Source organism: Oncorhynchus mykiss, chromosome 27, assembly GCF_057628025.1.
Source record: "Oncorhynchus mykiss isolate SJ-2025 chromosome 27, ASM5762802v1, whole genome shotgun sequence".
NCBI classification, from domain to species: Eukaryota; Metazoa; Chordata; class Actinopteri; order Salmoniformes; family Salmonidae; genus Oncorhynchus; species Oncorhynchus mykiss.
The window spans coordinates 44,485,608-44,503,373 of NC_143048.1; the positions used below are offsets into that span (position 1 = coordinate 44,485,608).

Below are 17,766 nucleotides of genomic sequence, written 5' to 3' on the forward strand. Positions count from 1 at the left end.
AGCCTAGTGGTTAGAGGAGGCAGGTAGCCTTGTGGTTAGAGGAGGCAGGTAGCCTAGTGGTTAGAGGAGGCAGGTAGCCTAGTGGTTAGAGGAGGCAGGTAGCCTAGTGGTTAGAGGAGACAGGTAGTCTAGTGGTTAGAGGCAGGTAGCCTAGTGGTTAGAGGCAGGTAGCCTAGTGGTTAGAGGAGGCAGGTAGTCTAGTGGTTAGAGGCAGGTAGCCTAGTGATTAGAGCTTTGGACTAGTACGGAAAGGTTGAAAGATCAAATCCCTGAGCTGACAAGGTAACATTCTGTTGTTCTACCCCTTGAACAAGGCAGTTAACCCACTGTTTCTAGGCCGTCATTGAAAATAAGAACTTGTTCTTAACGGACTTGCCTAAAAAAATTATAATAAATGACTAAGCAGTCTGATGTCTATGTTGCATTGACCCCTTCCAGAGGACAAGCTGTAACATTAAACTCACCTAATCAGCACCTAGCCAGTCAGCACCTAGCCAATCAGCACCTAGCCAATCAGCTCCTAGCCAATCAGCACCTAGCCAATCAGCACCTAGCCAGTCAGTCAGTTAACTAGCCAAACGGCACCTAGCCAGTCAGCTCCTAGCCAATCAGCACCTAGCCAATCAGCACCTAGCCAGTCAGCTCCTAGCCAATCAGCACCTAGCCAGTCAGCACCTAGCCAGTCAGCTCCTAACCAATCAGCACCTAGCCAGTCAGCACCTAGCCAATCAGCACCTAGCCAGTCAGCACCTAGCCAGTCAGCTCCTAGCCAATCAGCACCTAGCCAGTCAGCACCTAGCCAATCAGCACCTAGCCAATCAGCACCTAGCCAGTCAGCGCCTAGCCAGTCAGCACATAGCCAGTCAGCTCCTAGCCAATCATCACCTAGCCAGTCAGCTCCTAGCCAATCAGCACCTAGCCAATCAGCACCTAGCCAGTCAGCTCCTAGCCAATCAGCACCTAGTCAGTCAGCTCCTAGCCAATCAGCACCTAGCCAGTCAGTCAGTTACCTAGCCAGCCAGCCAGCTACAATCCACCCAGGCAGCCACCTATTAACCCACCTTGCAGTCTTTCTGGTACTTGCTCCACAAGTCTTTACTCAGGCCCCCCGACGCCTCACAAGGTTTGTCAGGAGGGACAATGTTGTGGTTGACCAGTGCTGACAAGTGGGTACGGACCGTGGACAGGTGTCGACAGTAGGCCAGCCCTGCAGGGAGGGAGGGACAAGAGACAGGTGTGGAGAGAAAGAAAAGGGAAGGAAGGAGAGAAAGAAGACATGAAAGAAGACAGGTGGTCTCTTCCTTTACGCCTATAGGAACTGGTCTCTTCCTTTACACCTATAGGAACTGGTCTCTTCCTTTACACCTATAGGAACTGGTCTCTTCCTTTACGCCTATAGGAACTGGTCTCTTCCTTTACGCCTATAGGAACTGGTCTCTTCCTTTACACCTATAGGAACTGGTCTCTTCCTTTACACCTATAGGAACTGGTCTCTTCCTTTACACCTATAGGAACTGGTCTCTTCCTTTACACCTATAGGAACTGGTCTCTTCCTTTACACCTATAGGAACTGGTCTCTTCCTTTACACCTATAGGAACTGGTCTCTTCCTTTACACCTATAGGAACTGGTCTCTTCCTTTAAGCCTATAGGAACTGGTCTCTTCCATTAAGCCTATAGGAACTGGTCTCTTCCTTTAAGCCTATAGGAACTGGTCTCTTCCTTTACTCCTATAGGAACTGGTCTCTTCCTTTACGCCTATAGGAACTGGTCTCTTCCTTTAAGCCATGGGAACTGGTCTCTTCCTTTACACCTATAGGAACTGGTCTCTTCCTTTACACCATGGGAACTGGTCTCTTCCTTTACGCCTATAGGAACTGGTCTCTTCCTTTACGCCATGGGAACTGGTCTCTTCCTTTACACCTATAGGAACTGGTCTCTTCCTTTACGCCTATAGGAACTGGTCTCTTCCATTAAGCCTATAGGAACTGGTCTCTTCCTTTAAGCCTATAGGAACTGGTCTCTTCCTTTAAGCCTATAGGAACTGGTCTCTTCCTTTACGCCTATAGGAACTGGTTTCTTCCTTTACACCTATAGGAACTGGTCTCTTCCTTTACGCCTATAGGAACTGGTCTCTTCCTTTACTCCTATAGGAACTGGTCTCTTCCTTTACTCCTATAGGAACTGGTCTCTTCCTTTACACCTATAGGAACTGGTCTCTTCCTTTACGCCTATAGGAACTGGTCTCTTCCTTTACGCCTATAGGAACTGGTCTCTTCCTTTACACCTATAGGAACTGGTCTCTTCCTTTACACCTATAGGAACTGGTCTCTTCCTTTACACCTATAGGAACTGGTCTCTTCCTTTACACCTATAGGAACTGGTCTCTTCCTTTACACCTATAGGAACTGGTCTCTTCCTTTACACCTATAGGAACTGGTCTCTTCCTTTCAGCCTATAGGAACTGGTCTCTTCCATTAAGCCTATAGGAACTGGTCTCTTCCTTTAAGCCTATAGGAACTGGTCTCTTCCTTTACACCTATAGGAACTGGTCTCTTCCCGTACGCCTATAGGAACAGGTCTCTTCCTTTACACCTATAGGAACTGGTCTCTTCCTTTAAGCCTATAGGAACTGGTCTCTTCCTTTACTCCATGGGAACTGGTCTCTTCCTTTAAGCCTATAGGAACTGGTCTCTTCCTTTACACCTATAGGAACTGGTCTCTTCCTTTACACCTATAGGAACTGGTCTCTTCCTTTACACCTATAGGAACTGGTCTCTTCCTTTACACCTATAGGAACTGGTCTCTTCCTTTACACCTATAGGAACTGGTCTCTTCCTTTACACCTATAGGAACTGGTCTCTTCCTTTACACCTATAGGAACTGGTCTCTTCCTTTAAGCCTATAGGAACTGGTCTCTTCCATTAAGCCTATAGGAACTGGTCTCTTCCTTTAAGCCTATAGGAACTGGTCTCTTCCTTTACTCCTATAGGAACTGGTCTCTTCCTTTACGCCTATAGGAACTGGTCTCTTCCTTTAAGCCATGGGAACTGGTCTCTTCCTTTACACCTATAGGAACTGGTCTCTTCCTTTACACCATGGGAACTGGTCTCTTCCTTTACGCCTATAGGAACTGGTCTCTTCCTTTACGCCATGGGAACTGGTCTCTTCCTTTACACCTATAGGAACTGGTCTCTTCCTTTACGCCTATAGGAACTGGTCTCTTCCATTAAGCCTATAGGAACTGGTCTCTTCCTTTAAGCCTATAGGAACTGGTCTCTTCCTTTAAGCCTATAGGAACTGGTCTCTTCCTTTACGCCTATAGGAACTGGTCTCTTCCTTTACTCCTATAGGAACTGGTCTCTTCCTTTACACCTATAGGAACTGGTCTCTTCCTTTACACCTATAGGAACTGGTCTCTTCCTTTACACCTATAGGAACTGGTCTCTTCCTTTACACCTATAGGAACTGGTCTCTTCCTTTACACCTATAGGAACTGGTCTCTTCCTTTACACCTATAGGAACTGGTCTCTTCCTTTACACCTATAGGAACTGGTCTCTTCCTTTCAGCCTATAGGAACTGGTCTCTTCCATTAAGCCTATAGGAACTGGTCTCTTCCTTTAAGCCTATAGGAACTGGTCTCTTCCTTTACACCTATAGGAACTGGTCTCTTCCCGTACGCCTATAGGAACTGGTCTCTTCCTTTACACCTATAGGAACTGGTCTCTTCCTTTAAGCCTATAGGAACTGGTCTCTTCCTTTACTCCATGGGAACTGGTCTCTTCCTTTAAGCCTATAGGAACTGGTCTCTTCCTTTAAGTCTATATGAACTGGTCTCTTCCATTAAGCCTATAGGAACTGGTCTCTTCCTTTACACCTATAGGAACTGGTCTCTTCCATTAAGCCTATAGGAACTGGTCTCTTCCTTTACACCTATAGGAACTGGTCTCTTCCTTTACGCCTATAGGAACTGGTCTCTTCCTTTACGCCTATAGGAACTGGTCTCTTCCTTTAAGTCTATAGGAACTGGTCTCTTCCTTTACGCCTATAGGAACTGGTCTCTTCCTTTACTCCTATAGGAACTGGTCTCTTCCTTTACGCCTATAGGAACTGGTCTCTTCCTTTACACCTATAGGAACTGGTCTCTTCCTTTACACCTATAGGAACTGGTCTCTTCCATTAAGCCTATAGGAACTGGTCTCTTCCTTTACTCCATAGGAACTGGTCTCTTTCTTTACACCTATAGGAACTGGTCTCTTCCTTTAAACCATGGGAACTGGTCTCTTCCTTTACACCTATAGGAACTGGTCTCTTCCTTTACACCATGGGAACTGGTCTCTTCCTTTACGCCTATAGGAACTGGTCTCTTCCTTTACGCCATGGGAACTGGTCTCTTCCTTTACACCTATAGGAACTGGTCTCTTCCTTTACGCCTATAGGAACTGGTCTCTTCCATTAAGCCTATAGGAACTGGTCTCTTCCTTTAAGCCTATAGGAACTGGTCTCTTCCTTTAAGCCTATAGGAACTGGTCTCTTCCTTTACGCCTATAGGAACTGGTCTCTTCCTTTACACCTATAGGAACTGGTCTCTTCCTTTACGCCTATAGGAACTGGTCTCTTCCTTTACTCCTATAGGAACTGGTCTCTTCCTTTACTCCTATAGGAACTGGTCTCTTCCTTTACACCTATAGGAACTGGTCTCTTCCTTTACAATTATAGGAACTGGTCTCTTCCTTTACACCTATAGGAACTGGTCTCTTCCATTAAGCCTATAGGAACTGGTCTCTTCCTTTACTCCATAGGAACTGGTCTCTTCCTTTACACCTATAGGAACTGGTCTCTTCCTTTAAGCCTATAGGAACTGGTCTCTTCCTTTACGCCTATAGGTACTGGTCTCTTCCTTTACACCTATAGGAACTGGTCTCTTCCTTTACACCTATAGGAACTGGTCTCTTCCATTAAGCCTATAGGAACTGGTCTCTTCCTTTACACCTATAGGAACTGGTCTCTTCCTTTAAGCCTATAGGAACTGGTCTCTTCCTTTACTCCATGGGAACTGGTCTCTTCCTTTACGCCTATAGGAACTGGTCTCTTCCTTTACGCCTATAGGAACTGGTCTCTTCCTTTACGCCTATAGGAACTGGTCTCTTCCTTTACGCCTATAGGAACTGGTCTCTTCCTTTACACCTATAGGAACTGGTCTCTTCCTTTACACCTATAGAAACTGGTCTCTTCCTTTAAGCCTATAGGAACTGGTCTCTTCCTTTACACCTATAGGAACTAGCCTCTTCCTTTACGCCTATAGGAACTGGTCTCTTCCTCTTTACACCTATAGGAACTGGTCTCTTCCTTTACACCATGGGAACTGGTCTCTTCCTTTACGCCTATAGGAACTGGTCTCTTCCTTTACGCCTATAGGAACTGGTCTCTTCCTTTACGCCATGGGAACTGGTCTCTTCCTTTACACCTATAGGAACTGGTCTCTTGCTTTACGCCTATAGGAACTGGTCTCTTCCATTAAGCCTATAGGAACTGGTCTCTTCCTTTAAGCCTATAGGAACTGGTCTCTTCCTTTAAGCCTATAGGAACTGGTCTCTTCCTTTACTCCTATAGGAACTGGTCTCTTCCTTTACGCCTATAGGAACTGGTCTCTTCCTTTACGCCTATAGGAACTGGTCTCTTCCTTTACTCCTATAGGAACTGGTCTCTTCCTTTAAGCCTATAGGAACTGGTCTCTTCCTTTACGCCTATAGGAACTGGTCTCTTCCTTTACTCCATGGGAACTGGTCTCTTCCTTTACGCCTATAGGAACTGGTCTCTTCCTTTACGCCTATAGGAACTGGTCTCTTCCTTTAAGCCTATAGGAACTGGTCTCTTCCTTTTAAGCCTATAGGACCTGGTCTCTTCCTTTAAGTCTATAGGAACTGGTCTCTTCCTTTAAGCCTATAGGAACTGGTCTCTTCCTTTACGCCTATAGGAACTGGTCTCTTCCTTTACACCTATAGGAACTGGTCTCTTCCTTTACTCCATAGGAACTGAGAAACAAACAACTCAGAGAGAGAACACAGACAGACTTACATCCGTAGAAGGCCCTGGAGACGATCTGCCTTTTCATATTCTGGCACAGCATCTTCAGTGGGTTCCTGGAGACAGGACACACATACAGCGGGGAGATTGTGATAGCATGATTTCAGGTTATCAATTAATGATGTGATCCATTCTGTGCAGGAGTGTGTGTGTGTGTGTGTGTGTGTGTGTGTGTGTGTGTGTGTGTGTGTATTCTCACCGGTCGTGGATGCAGGTGCAGCCTGCTGGGTATTCCAATGAGACGTTACTGCCCCCTGCGGAGCAAGGCAGACATGACGACATGTGACTGGTGCACTCTGCTCCCTGCTGCCATGACGACGGGCTGCCTCCCATATAGGCTCCCTGGATGTCCATCATCTCCCCATGGTCTGGAGGGTGAGGGGGGATGGAGAGAGAGGGATGGAGAGATAGGAATGGAGAGGGTGAGTGAGACAGATGGAGAGAGAGGGATGGAGAGAGAGGGATGGAGAGGGTGAGAGAGAGGGATGGAGAAGAGAGGGTGAGAAAGAGGGATGGAGAGTTAGGGATGGAGAGGGTGAGAGAGAGGGATGGAGAAGAGAGGGCGATGGAGAGGGTGAGAAAGAGGGATGGAGAGAGAGGGTTGGAGAGAGAGGGATGGAGAGGGTGAGAGAGAGGGATGGAGAGAGAGGGATGGAGAGAGAGGGATGGATGTAGAGGGATAAGAGGGTGAGAGAGAGGGATGGAGAGAGAGTGAGAAAGAGGGATGGAGAGAGAGGGTGAGAAAGAGGGATGGAGAGAGAGGGGATGGAGAGGGTGAGAGAGAGGGATGGAGAGAGAGGGTGAGAAAGAGGGATGGAGAGAGGGGATGGAGAGGGGGGTGAGAGAAGAATGAAGAGAGAGGGGAGTGGGAGGGGGAGGGGGAGGATGGAGAGAGGGAGGGTTAGAGTGGGGTGAGAGAAGGATGGAGAAGGGGGAAAGGAAAGGGGGGAGAGAGAGGGATAGAGGTGGGGAGAAAGAAAGGGAGGGGAAGAGGGATGGAGGGAGAGGGGGAAGGAGAGGTGAATGAGAGAGAGATAGGGAGAGAAGGGAGAGCGTGAGGGATGAGAGAGAGAGAGAGAAAGTGATGGAACAAGGGGGAAGACAACAGCAAGGAAAATAGATACAATTATGAGGAACAGAGAATCACTCTTAAGGCGCTCTGAGACTAGGCTGTAAACTAACCTGTTGGCTGCGTCCAGAACGTGTCATTGGTTTCCTTATTGGCTAAATAAAACAAGATCTCTTGTCTGGCTAGAATGACACTATCTGTTTGCCAGAGGCTCTAGCTCAACCAAGACATCTATTCAGGTAGCGAGAGATTTCTCTCTTTATCGAATTTCAGATTCAAATGACTCTTTCAAATATTATATATTTAATGTAGCTTACATTGCTCACATAGATGTATGAGGTATACATTTACAGAGCCTTCAGAAAGTATTCCTATCCTGTGACGTATTCCCCACTTTGTTGTATTACAGCCTGAATTCAAAATGCATCAAATTTAGTTTTTTTCTCACCCATCTACAAACAATATCCCATAGTGACAAAGTGAAAACATGTTGTATTTTTTAAACATTTTTTGCAAATGTATTGAATATTAAATACATAAATGGTTCATTTACATAAGTATTTACACTCCTGAGTCAATATATGTTAGAATCACCTTTGGCAGCGATTACTGCTGTGAGCCTTTCTGGGTAAGTCTCGAAGAGCTTTGCACACCTGGATTGTACAATATTTGCACATTTTTGTAATTATTCAAACTCTGTCAAGTTGTTCGTTGTTCATTGCTAGACAGCCATTTTCAAGTGTTGCCATATATTTTCAATTTAAGTCAAAACTGTAACTAGGCCACTCAGTAACATTCAATGTCGTCTTGGTAAGAAACACAAGTGTATATATATACATGTGTTTTAGGTAATTGTCCTTATGTTGTGTCAGTGACATGTTGTGTTGGATTTGCCCCAAACGCTTTGTATTCAGGACAAAAAGTTAATTTCTTTGCCACATTTTTCACATATTTACTGTTGCAAACAGGATGCATGTTTTGGAATATTTTCATTTTGATTTTCTTCTTTTCATTTAGTATTGTGGAGTAACTACAATGTCGATCCATCCTCAGTGTTTTCCTATCAAAGCCATTAAACTCCATAACTGTTTTTAAGTCACCATCATGGTGAAATCCCTGAGCGGTTTCCTTCCTCTCTGGCAACTGAGTTAGGAAGGACGCCTGTATTTTTATAGCAACTGTGTAATTAATAACTTATCCATGATCAAAGGGATATTCAATGTCTTATTTGTATACATCAATAAATATCAATAATATAATAATAATAATAATATATAATAAATCAACCAATAGGTGCCCTTTGATCAGCATTGGAAAACCTCCCTGGTCTTTGTGGGACTTTAGAAATAAATGTTTGTGTGGGGTACAGACATTTTTTTTTTTACCTTTATTTAACTAGGCAAGTCAGTTAAGAACAAATTCTTCAATGACGGCCTAGGAACAGTGGGTTAACTGCCTTGTTCAGGGGCAGAACGACAGATTTGTACCTTGTCAGCTCGGGGGTTTGAACCGGTTACTAGTCCAACGCTCTAACCACTGGGCTACGCTGCCGCCCCGAGGTGAGGTATGACCTTGAGGTAGTCATTCCAAAATCATGTTAATTATTGCATACAGAGTGAGTCCATGCAACTTATTATGTGACTTGTTAAGAAAAATGTTTACTCCTGAACTGATGTAGGCATCGCCATGACAAAGGGTTGGAATACTTATTGACTCAAAACATTTCAGATTTGAATTTCTATTCATTTGTAAACATTTGTGAAAACATAATTTCACTTTGACATTTTGGGGGGTATTGTGTGTAGGCCAGTGACACAAAAGCTCCATGTAATCCATTTTAAATTCAGGCTGCAGGACAACAAAATGTGGAAAAAGTAATGGGGTGTAAATACTTTCTGAAGGTACTGTATGTATATGGTTATCCATAAGTGAGTCAGACAAACATCATAAAACACAAAAACATTATATTGAGAAGAAACAAAAACGTGGTATTGAATAAGAAGAAGTTTTGGGAAGCGAGAGTTTTGGAAGCAAATCGAAGGAAGGAAGTGAGCAGACAGAGCAGAGCATGCTGGGGGATTAGGCCAGGCAGAGAGGATGCTGGGAAAGCATGCTTATAGAGCCCAGTCAGAGAGAAGACACAGAGAACAAACTGTCTCTACAAAAAAAAAAAGACCAAAAATGACATTAGGAGAGGAGAGGAGAGGAGAGAGGGGGGAGAGGGGGAGGAGAAGGACATGAGGAGAGAGACAGGGCAGCGGGGTTCTCAGGCAGGAAGCATAAAGCAGAACGTGACGACAAAAAAAGCCAAATGTCAAAACAAAAAGAAAACAACTAAATGTCCATTAAGGGTATACCAAAAATACAAAGAAAGAATCATAAAAACATCAACATAAAAAAAAATGCTCTTCACCTTAATTCTTCAGGGTGGAGCAGATTACCTGTTGTAAATATGAGTAGCTGTTCTTTGGTTGTTCAGCAAAAAGAAATCAGAAATCAAAACGATAAAACATAACCAAACATAAAATGCTGCCTGCATTCGGACTCCCTAGAAAATGTATTTTGTTGGGCTATGCGAGTTCAAAGTTCAACAGGAAGTGATTTTTAGGGTTTTTGGTATACACTCCCGGGTGTTGACATAACAATACTGTAACAGGGTAGGAACCATAGTGTTGTCCATGTCTCTACTACTGCGGAACCCCACAGGACCTAGCCGTCACAATGGAAGGGACGAGGGGACGACGGGGGTTAGTGAAGAATTACAGTGAACAGCATTGCAGAAAAAACGACGAACAGAGAAAGAGGAAGAACTAAATCAGAGCTATCAATCAAAAATATATAGAGAGTTGAAGTCGGAAGTTTACATACACTTAGGTTAGTTTCAATGAAACTCATTTTTCAACCACTCCACAGATTTCTTGTAAACAAACTATACATTTTGGCAAGTCGGTTAGGACATCTCCTTTGCGCATGAAACAAGTCATTTTTTTGTTTTGTTTACACACAGATAATATTTAACTTATAATTCACTGTATCACAATTCCAGGGGGTCAGAAGTTTACATACACTAAGTTAACTGTGCCTTTAAATAGCTTGGAAAATTCCAGAAAATGATGTCATGGCTTTAGAATCTTCTGATATGCTAAGTGACATCATTTGAGTCAATTGGAGTTGTACCTGTGGATGTATTTCAAGGCCTACCTTCAAACTCAGTGCCTCTTTGCTTGACATCATGGGAAAATCAAAAGAAATCAGCCAAGACCTCAGAAAAAAATGTGTAGACCTCCACATGTCTGGTTCAGTCTTGTGAGCAATAGCCAATTGCCTGAAGGTACCATGTTCATCTGTACAAAGAATAGTCCCAAAGTATAAACACCATGGAACCATGCTGCCGTCATACCGCTCAGGAAGGAGACGCATTCTGTCTCCTAGAGATGAACGTACTTTGGTGAGAAAAATGCAAATCAATCACAGAACAACAGCAAAGGACCTTGTGAAGATGCTGGAGGAAACAGGTACAAAAGTATCTATATCCACAGTAAAACGAGTCCTATGTTGACATAACCTGAAAGGCCGCTCAGCAAGGAAGAAGCCACTGCTCAAAAAACACCATAAAAAAGCCAGACTACGGTTTGCAACTGCACATGGGGACAAAGATTGTACTTTTTGGAGAAATGTCCTTTGGTCTGATGAAACAAAAATAGAACTGTTTGGCCATAATGACCATCGTTATGTTTGGAGGAGAAAGGCGGCAGCTTGCAAGCTGAAGAACACCATCCCAACCGTGAAGCACAGGGGTGGCAGCATCATGTTGTGGGGGTGCTTTGCTGCAGGAGGGACTGGTGTACTTCACAAAATAGATGGCTTAATGAGGTAGGAAAATTCTGTGAATATTTTGAAGCAACATCTCAAGACATCAGTCAGGAAGTTAAAGCTTGGTCGCAATTGGGTCTTCCAAATGGACAATGACCCCAAGCATACTTCCAAAGTTGTGGCAAAATGGTTTAAGGACAACAAAATCAAGGTATTGGAGTGGTCATCACAAAGCCCTGACCTCAATCCTATAGACAATTTGTGGGCAGAACTGAAAAAGTGTGTGCAAGCAAGGAGGCCTACAAACCTGACTCAGTTACACCAGCTCTGTCAGGAGGAATGGCCAAAATTCACCCAACTTATTGTGGGAAGCTTGTGGAAGGCTACCCGAAACGTTTGACCCAAGTTAAACAATTTAAACTTCTGACCCACTGGGAATGTGAAGAAAAAATTAAAAGCTGAAATAAATCTTTCTCTCTACTATTCAATCTGACATTTCACATTCTTAAAATATAGTGGTGATCCTAACTGTCCTAAGACAGGGAATGTTTACTAGAATTAAATGTCAGGAATTGTGAAAAACTGAGTTTAAATGCATTTGGCTAAGGTGTATGTACACTTCGGGCTTCAACTGTATATACACTGCTCAAAAAAATAAAGGGAACACTTAAACAACACAATGTAACTCCAAGTCAATCACACTTCTGTGAAATCAAACTGTCCACTTAGGAAGCAACACTGATTGAAAATACATTTCACATGCTGTTGTGCAAATGGAATAGACAACAGGTGGAAATTATAGGCAGTTAGCAAGACACCCCCAATAAAGGAGTGGTTCTGCAGGTGGTTACCATAGACCACTTCTCAGTTTCAATGCTTCCTGGCTGATGTTTTGGTCACTTTTGAATGCTGGCGGTGCTCTCACTCTAGTGGTAGTATGAGACAGAGTCTACAACCCACGCAAGTGGCTCAGGTAGTGCAGCTCATCCAGGATGGTACATCAATGCGAGCTGTGGCAAGAAGGTTTGCTGTGTCTGTCAGCGTAGTGTCCGGAGCATGGAGGCGCTACCAGGAGACAGGCCATTACACCAGGAGATGTGGAAGAGGCCGTAGGAGGGCAACAACCTAGCAGCAGGACCGCTACCTCCACCTTTGTTCAAGGAGGAGCAGGAGGACCACTGACAGAGCCCTGCAAAATGACCTCCAGCAGGCCACAAATGTGCATGTGTCTGCTCAAACGGTCAGAAACAGACTCCATGAGGGTGGTATGAGGGCCCGACGTCCACAGGTGGGGGTTGTGCTTACAGCCCAACACCGTGCAGGACGTTTGGCATTTGCCAGAGAACACCAAGATTGGTAAATTCGCCACTGGTGCCCTTTGCTCTTCACAGATGAAAGCAGGTTCACACTGAGCACATGTGACAGACGTGACAGAGTCTGGAGACGCCGTGGAGAACGTTCTGCTGCCTGCAACATCCTCCAGCATGACCGGTTTGGTGGTGGGTCAGTCATGGTGTGGGGTGGCATTTCTTTGGGGAGCCGCACAGCCCTCCATGTGCTCGCCAGAGGTAGCCTGACTGCCATTAGGTACCGAGATGAGATCCTCAGATCCCTTGTGAGACCATATGCTGGTGCGGTTGGCCCTGAGTTCCTCCTAATGCAAGACAATGCTAGACCTCATGTGGCTGGAGTCAGCAGTTCCTAAAAGAGGAAGGCATTGATGCTATGGACTGGCCCGCCCGTTCCCCAGACCTGAATCCAATTGAGCACATCTGGGACATCATGTCTCGCTCCATCCACAGACTGTCCAGGAGTTGGCGGATGCTTTAGTCCAGGTCTGGGAGGAGCTCCCTCAGGAGACCATCCGCCACCTCATCAGGAGCATGCCCAGGCGTTGTAGGGAGGTCATACAGGCACGTGGAGACCACACACACTACTGAGCCTCATTTTTAACTTGTTTTAAGGACATTACATCAAAGTTGGATCAGCCTGTAGTGTGGCTTTCCACTTTAATTTTGAGTGTGACTCCAAATCCAGACCTCCATGGGTTGATAAATTTGATTTCCATTGATCATTTTTGTGTGATTTTGTTGTCAGCACATTCAACTATGTAAAGAAAAAAGTATTTAATAAGAATATTTCATTCAATCAGATCTAGGATGTGTTATTTTAGTGTTCCCTTTATTTTTTTGAGCAGTGTATATATATAGAGAGAGACATAGAGATACAGTATATATATAGAGTGAGAGATAGAGAGAGAGGGGGGGGGGGGGGTATTCCTACCAGTAGAAACAAACAACACACCTTCTTTAAAAACAAAATGAAACTGGTTGCTGCATATCTCACATGCAAACAGGTCAGGCATGTTGCAGTGAACGTAAATGAAGACAATGGAGCCAAAACAAAAACTTAACAAGTAGACAGAAGGGTTAAGAAAACCAAACCAACAACAGGTGCAAAAAAGGAAAAACAACAGAGCAAATTATCAAAGCATTTCTTTGTGCCCCAAAACCCAGACCCAACAGCGCTGAGAGGAGAGGACCACAGTGACTGGGAATAACATGGTACGGCTCCACTGAGAGGAGAGAAGAGGACCACAGTGACTGGGAATAACATGGTACTGCTCTATTGAGAGGAGAGGACCACAGTGACTGGGAATAACATGGTACTGCTCCACTGAGAGGAGAGAAGAGGACCACAGTGACTGGGAATAACATGGTACGGCTCCATTGAGAGAAGAGGACCACAGTAACTGGGAATAACATGGTACTGCTCCATTGAGAGGAGAGAAGAGGATCACAGTAACTGGGAATAACATGGTACTGCTCCACTGAGAGGAGAGGACCACAGTGATTGGGAATAACATGGTACTGCTCCATTGAGAGGAAAGAAGAGGACCACAGTGACTGGGAATAACATGGTACTGCTCTATTGAGAGGAGAGGACCACAGTGACTGGGAATAACATGGTACTGCTCTATTGAGAGGAGAGGACCACAGTGACTGGGAATAACATGGTACTGCTCTATTGAGAGGAGAGGACCACAGTGACTGGGAATAACATGGTACTGCTCCACTGAGAGGAGAGGACCACAGTGACTGGGAATAACATGGTACTGCTCTATTGAGAGGAGAGGACCACAGTGACTGGGAATAACATGGTACTGCTCCATTGAGAGGAGAGGACCACAGTAACTGGGAATAACATGGTACTGCTCTATTGAGAGGAGAGGACCACAGTGACTGGAATAACATGGTACTGCTCTATTGAGAGGAGAGGACCACAGTGACTGGGAATAACATGGTACTGCTCCACTGAGAGGAGAGAAGAGGACCACAGTGACTGGGAATAACATGGTACGGCTCCATTGAGAGAAGAGGACCACAGTAACTGGGAATAACATGGTACTGCTCCACTGAGAGGAGAAGACCACAGTGACTGGGAATAACATGGTACTGCTCTATTGAGAGGAGAGGACCACAGTAACTGGGAATAACATGGTACTGCTCCACTGAGAGGAGAGAAGAGGACCACAGTGACTGGGAATAACATGGTACGGCTCCATTGAGAGAAGAGGACCACAGTAACTGGGAATAACATGGTACTGCTCCACTGAGAGGAGAGAAGAGGACCACAGTGACTGGGAATAACATGGTACGGCTCCATTGAGAGAAGAGGACCACAGTAACTGGGAATAACATGGTACTGCTCCATTGAGAGGAGAGAAGAGGATCACAGTAACTGGGAATAACATGGTACTGCTCCACTGAGAGGAGAGGACCACAGTGATTGGGAATAACATGGTACTGCTCCATTGAGAGGAAAGAAGAGGACCACAGTGACTGGGAATAACATGGTACTGCTCTATTGAGAGGAGAGGACCACAGTGACTGGGAATAACATGGTACTGCTCTATTGAGAGGAGAGGACCACAGTGACTGGGAATAACATGGTACTGCTCTATTGAGAGGAGAGGACCACAGTGACTGGGAATAACATGGTACTGCTCCACTGAGAGGAGAGGACCACAGTGACTGGAATAACATGGTACTGCTCTATTGAGAGGAGAGGACCACAGTGACTGGGAATAACATGGTACTGCTCCACTGAGAGGAGAGAAGAGGACCACAGTGACTGGGAATAACATGGTACGGCTCCATTGAGAGAAGAGGACCACAGTAACTGGGAATAACATGGTACTGCTCCACTGAGAGGAGAGGACCACAGTGACTGGGAATAACATGGTACTGCTCTATTGAGAGGAGAGGACCACAGTAACTGGGAATAACATGGTACTGCTCTATTGAGAGGAGAGGACCACAGTGACTGGGAATAACATGGTACTGCTCTATTGAGAGGAGAGGACCACAGTAACTGGGAATAACATGGTACTGCTCTATTGAGAGGAGAGGACCACAGTGACTGGGAATGACATGGTACTGCTCCACTGAGAGGAAAGAAGAGGACCACAGTAACTGGGAATAACATGGTACTGCTCTATTGAGAGGAAAGAAGAGGACCACAGTGACTGGGAATAACATGGTACTGCTCTATTGAGAGGAGAGGTCCACAGTGACTGGGAATAACATGGTACTGCTCTATTGAGAGGAGAGGACCACAGTGACTGGGAATAACATGGTACTGCTCTATTGAGAGGAGAGAAGAGGACCACAGTGACTGGGAATAACATGGTACTGCTCCATTGAGAGGAGAGAAGAGGACCACAGTGACTGGGAATAACATGGTTCTGCTCCACTGAGAGGAGAGAAGAGGACCACAGTAACTGGGAATAACATGGTACTGCTCCATTGAGAGGAGAGGACCACAGTGACTGGGAATAACATGGTACTGCTCCATTGAGAGGGGAGAAGAGGACCATAGTGACTGGGAATAACATGGTTCTGCTCCACTGAGAGGAGAGAAGAGGACCACAGTAACTGGGAATAACATGGTACTGCTCCATTGAGAGGAGAGGACCACAGTAGTTGGGAATATCAGATAACAGTCTCTAAAGGGACTAGGGAAGGAGGGAAGACAGTCATCAGAGATAACAGTCTCTAAAGGGACCAGGGAGGGAGGGAGGGAGGACAGTCATCTGAGATAACAGTCTCTAAAGGGACTAGGGAGGGAGGACAGTCATCAGAGATAACAGTCTCTAACGGGACTAGGGAGGGAGGACAGTCAGAGATAACAGTCTCTAACGGGACTAGTGAGGGAGAACAGTCATCAGTGATAACAGTCTCTAAAGGGACCAGGGAGGGAGGACAGTCATCAGAGATAAGTCTCTAAAGGGACTAGTGAGGGAGGGAGGACAGTCATCTGAGATAACAGTCTCTAAAGGGACGAGGGAGGGAGGACAGTCAGAGATAACAGTCTCTAAAGGGACCAGGGAGGGAGGACAGTCATCAGAGATAACAGTCTCTAAAGGGACTAGTGAGGGAGGGAGGACAGTCATCAGATATAACAGTCTCTAAAGGGACTAGTGAGGGAGGGAGGACAGTCATCAGAGATAACAGTCTCTAAAGAGACTATGGAGGGAGGACAGTCATCAGAGATAACAGTCTCTAAAGGGACTAGTGAGGGAGGGAGGACAGCCATCAGAGATAACAGTCTCTAAAGGGACTAGGAAGGGAGGGCAGTCATCAGTGATAACAGTCTCTAAAGGGACTAGGGAAGGAGGACAGTCATCAGAGATAACAGTCTCTAAATGGACCAGGGAGGGAGGACAGTCAGAGATAACAGTCTCTAAATGGACCAGGGAGGGAGGACAGTCATCAGAGATAACAGTCTCGAAAGGGACTAGTGAGGGAGGGAGGAAGGACAGTAATCAGAGATAACCGTCTCTAAAGGGACTAGGAAGGGAGGAGAGTCATCAGAGATAACAGTCTCTAAAGGGACTAGGGAGGGAGGGAGGACAGTCATCAGAGATAACAGTCTCTAAAGGGACTAGGGTGGGAGGACAGTCATCAGAGATAACAGTCTCTAAAGGGACTAGGGAGGGAGGGAGGACAGTCATCAGAGATAACAGTATCTAAAGGGACTAGGGGGGAGGACAGTCATCAGAGATAACAGTCTCTAAAGGGACTAGGGAGGGAGGACAGTCATCAGAGATAACAGTCTCTAAAGGGACTAGGGAGGGAGGACAGTCAGAGATAACAGTCTCTAAAGGGACTAGGGAGGGAGGGAGGACAGTCATCAGTGATAACAGTCTCTAAAGGGACTAGGGAGGGAAGACAGTCATCAGAGATAATAGTCTCTAAAGGGACTAGGGAGGGAGGACAGTCATCAGAGATAACAGTCTCTAAAGGGACTAGGGAGGGAAGGAGGACAGTCATCAGAGATAACAGTCTCTAAAGGGACCAGGGGGGGAGGACAGTCATCAGAGATAACAGTCTCTAAAGGGACCAGGGAGGGAGGACAGTCATCAGAGATAACAGTCTCTAAAGGGACCAGGGAGGGAGGACAGTCATCAGAGATAACCGTCTCTAAAGGGACTAAGGTCTGAGGGAGGACAGTCATCTGAGATAACAGTCTCTAAAAGGACGAGGGAGGGAGGGAGGACAGTCATCTGAGATAACAGTCTCTAAAGGGACGAGGGAGGGAGGACAGTCAGAGATAACAGTCTCTAAAGGGACCAGGGAGGGAGGACAGTCATCAGAGATAACAGTCTCTAAAGGGACTAGGGAGGGAGGACAGTCATCAGAGATAACAGTCTCTAAAGGGACTAGGGAGGGAGGACAGTCATCAGAGATAACAGTCTCTAAAGGGACTAGGGAGGGAGGACAGTCATCAGAGAT

At 45.5% G+C, this 17,766-nt stretch overlaps 1 protein-coding gene and 1 long non-coding RNA gene across 3 annotated transcripts in view; both read right to left on the reverse strand.

Moving 5' to 3' along the window:
* LOC149971325 (uncharacterized) overlaps positions 1–17,766 on the reverse strand; it is a 381,039-nt gene that overhangs the window by 76,371 nt on the left and 286,902 nt on the right. The gene's annotated exons all lie outside the window — the stretch shown is intronic.
* LOC110519585 (small G protein signaling modulator 2) overlaps positions 1–17,766 on the reverse strand; it is a 238,621-nt gene that overhangs the window by 60,679 nt on the left and 160,176 nt on the right. For both annotated transcript variants that reach the window (XM_036965645.2, XM_036965644.2), the window contains 3 exons: positions 6,287–6,455; positions 6,079–6,143; positions 1,062–1,207 (listed from right to left, as the gene is read on the reverse strand). In XM_036965645.2, the coding sequence (XP_036821540.2) occupies positions 1,062–1,207; positions 6,079–6,143; positions 6,287–6,455 (380 nt within the window). The remainder of the gene's footprint in view (positions 1–1,061; positions 1,208–6,078; positions 6,144–6,286; positions 6,456–17,766) is intronic.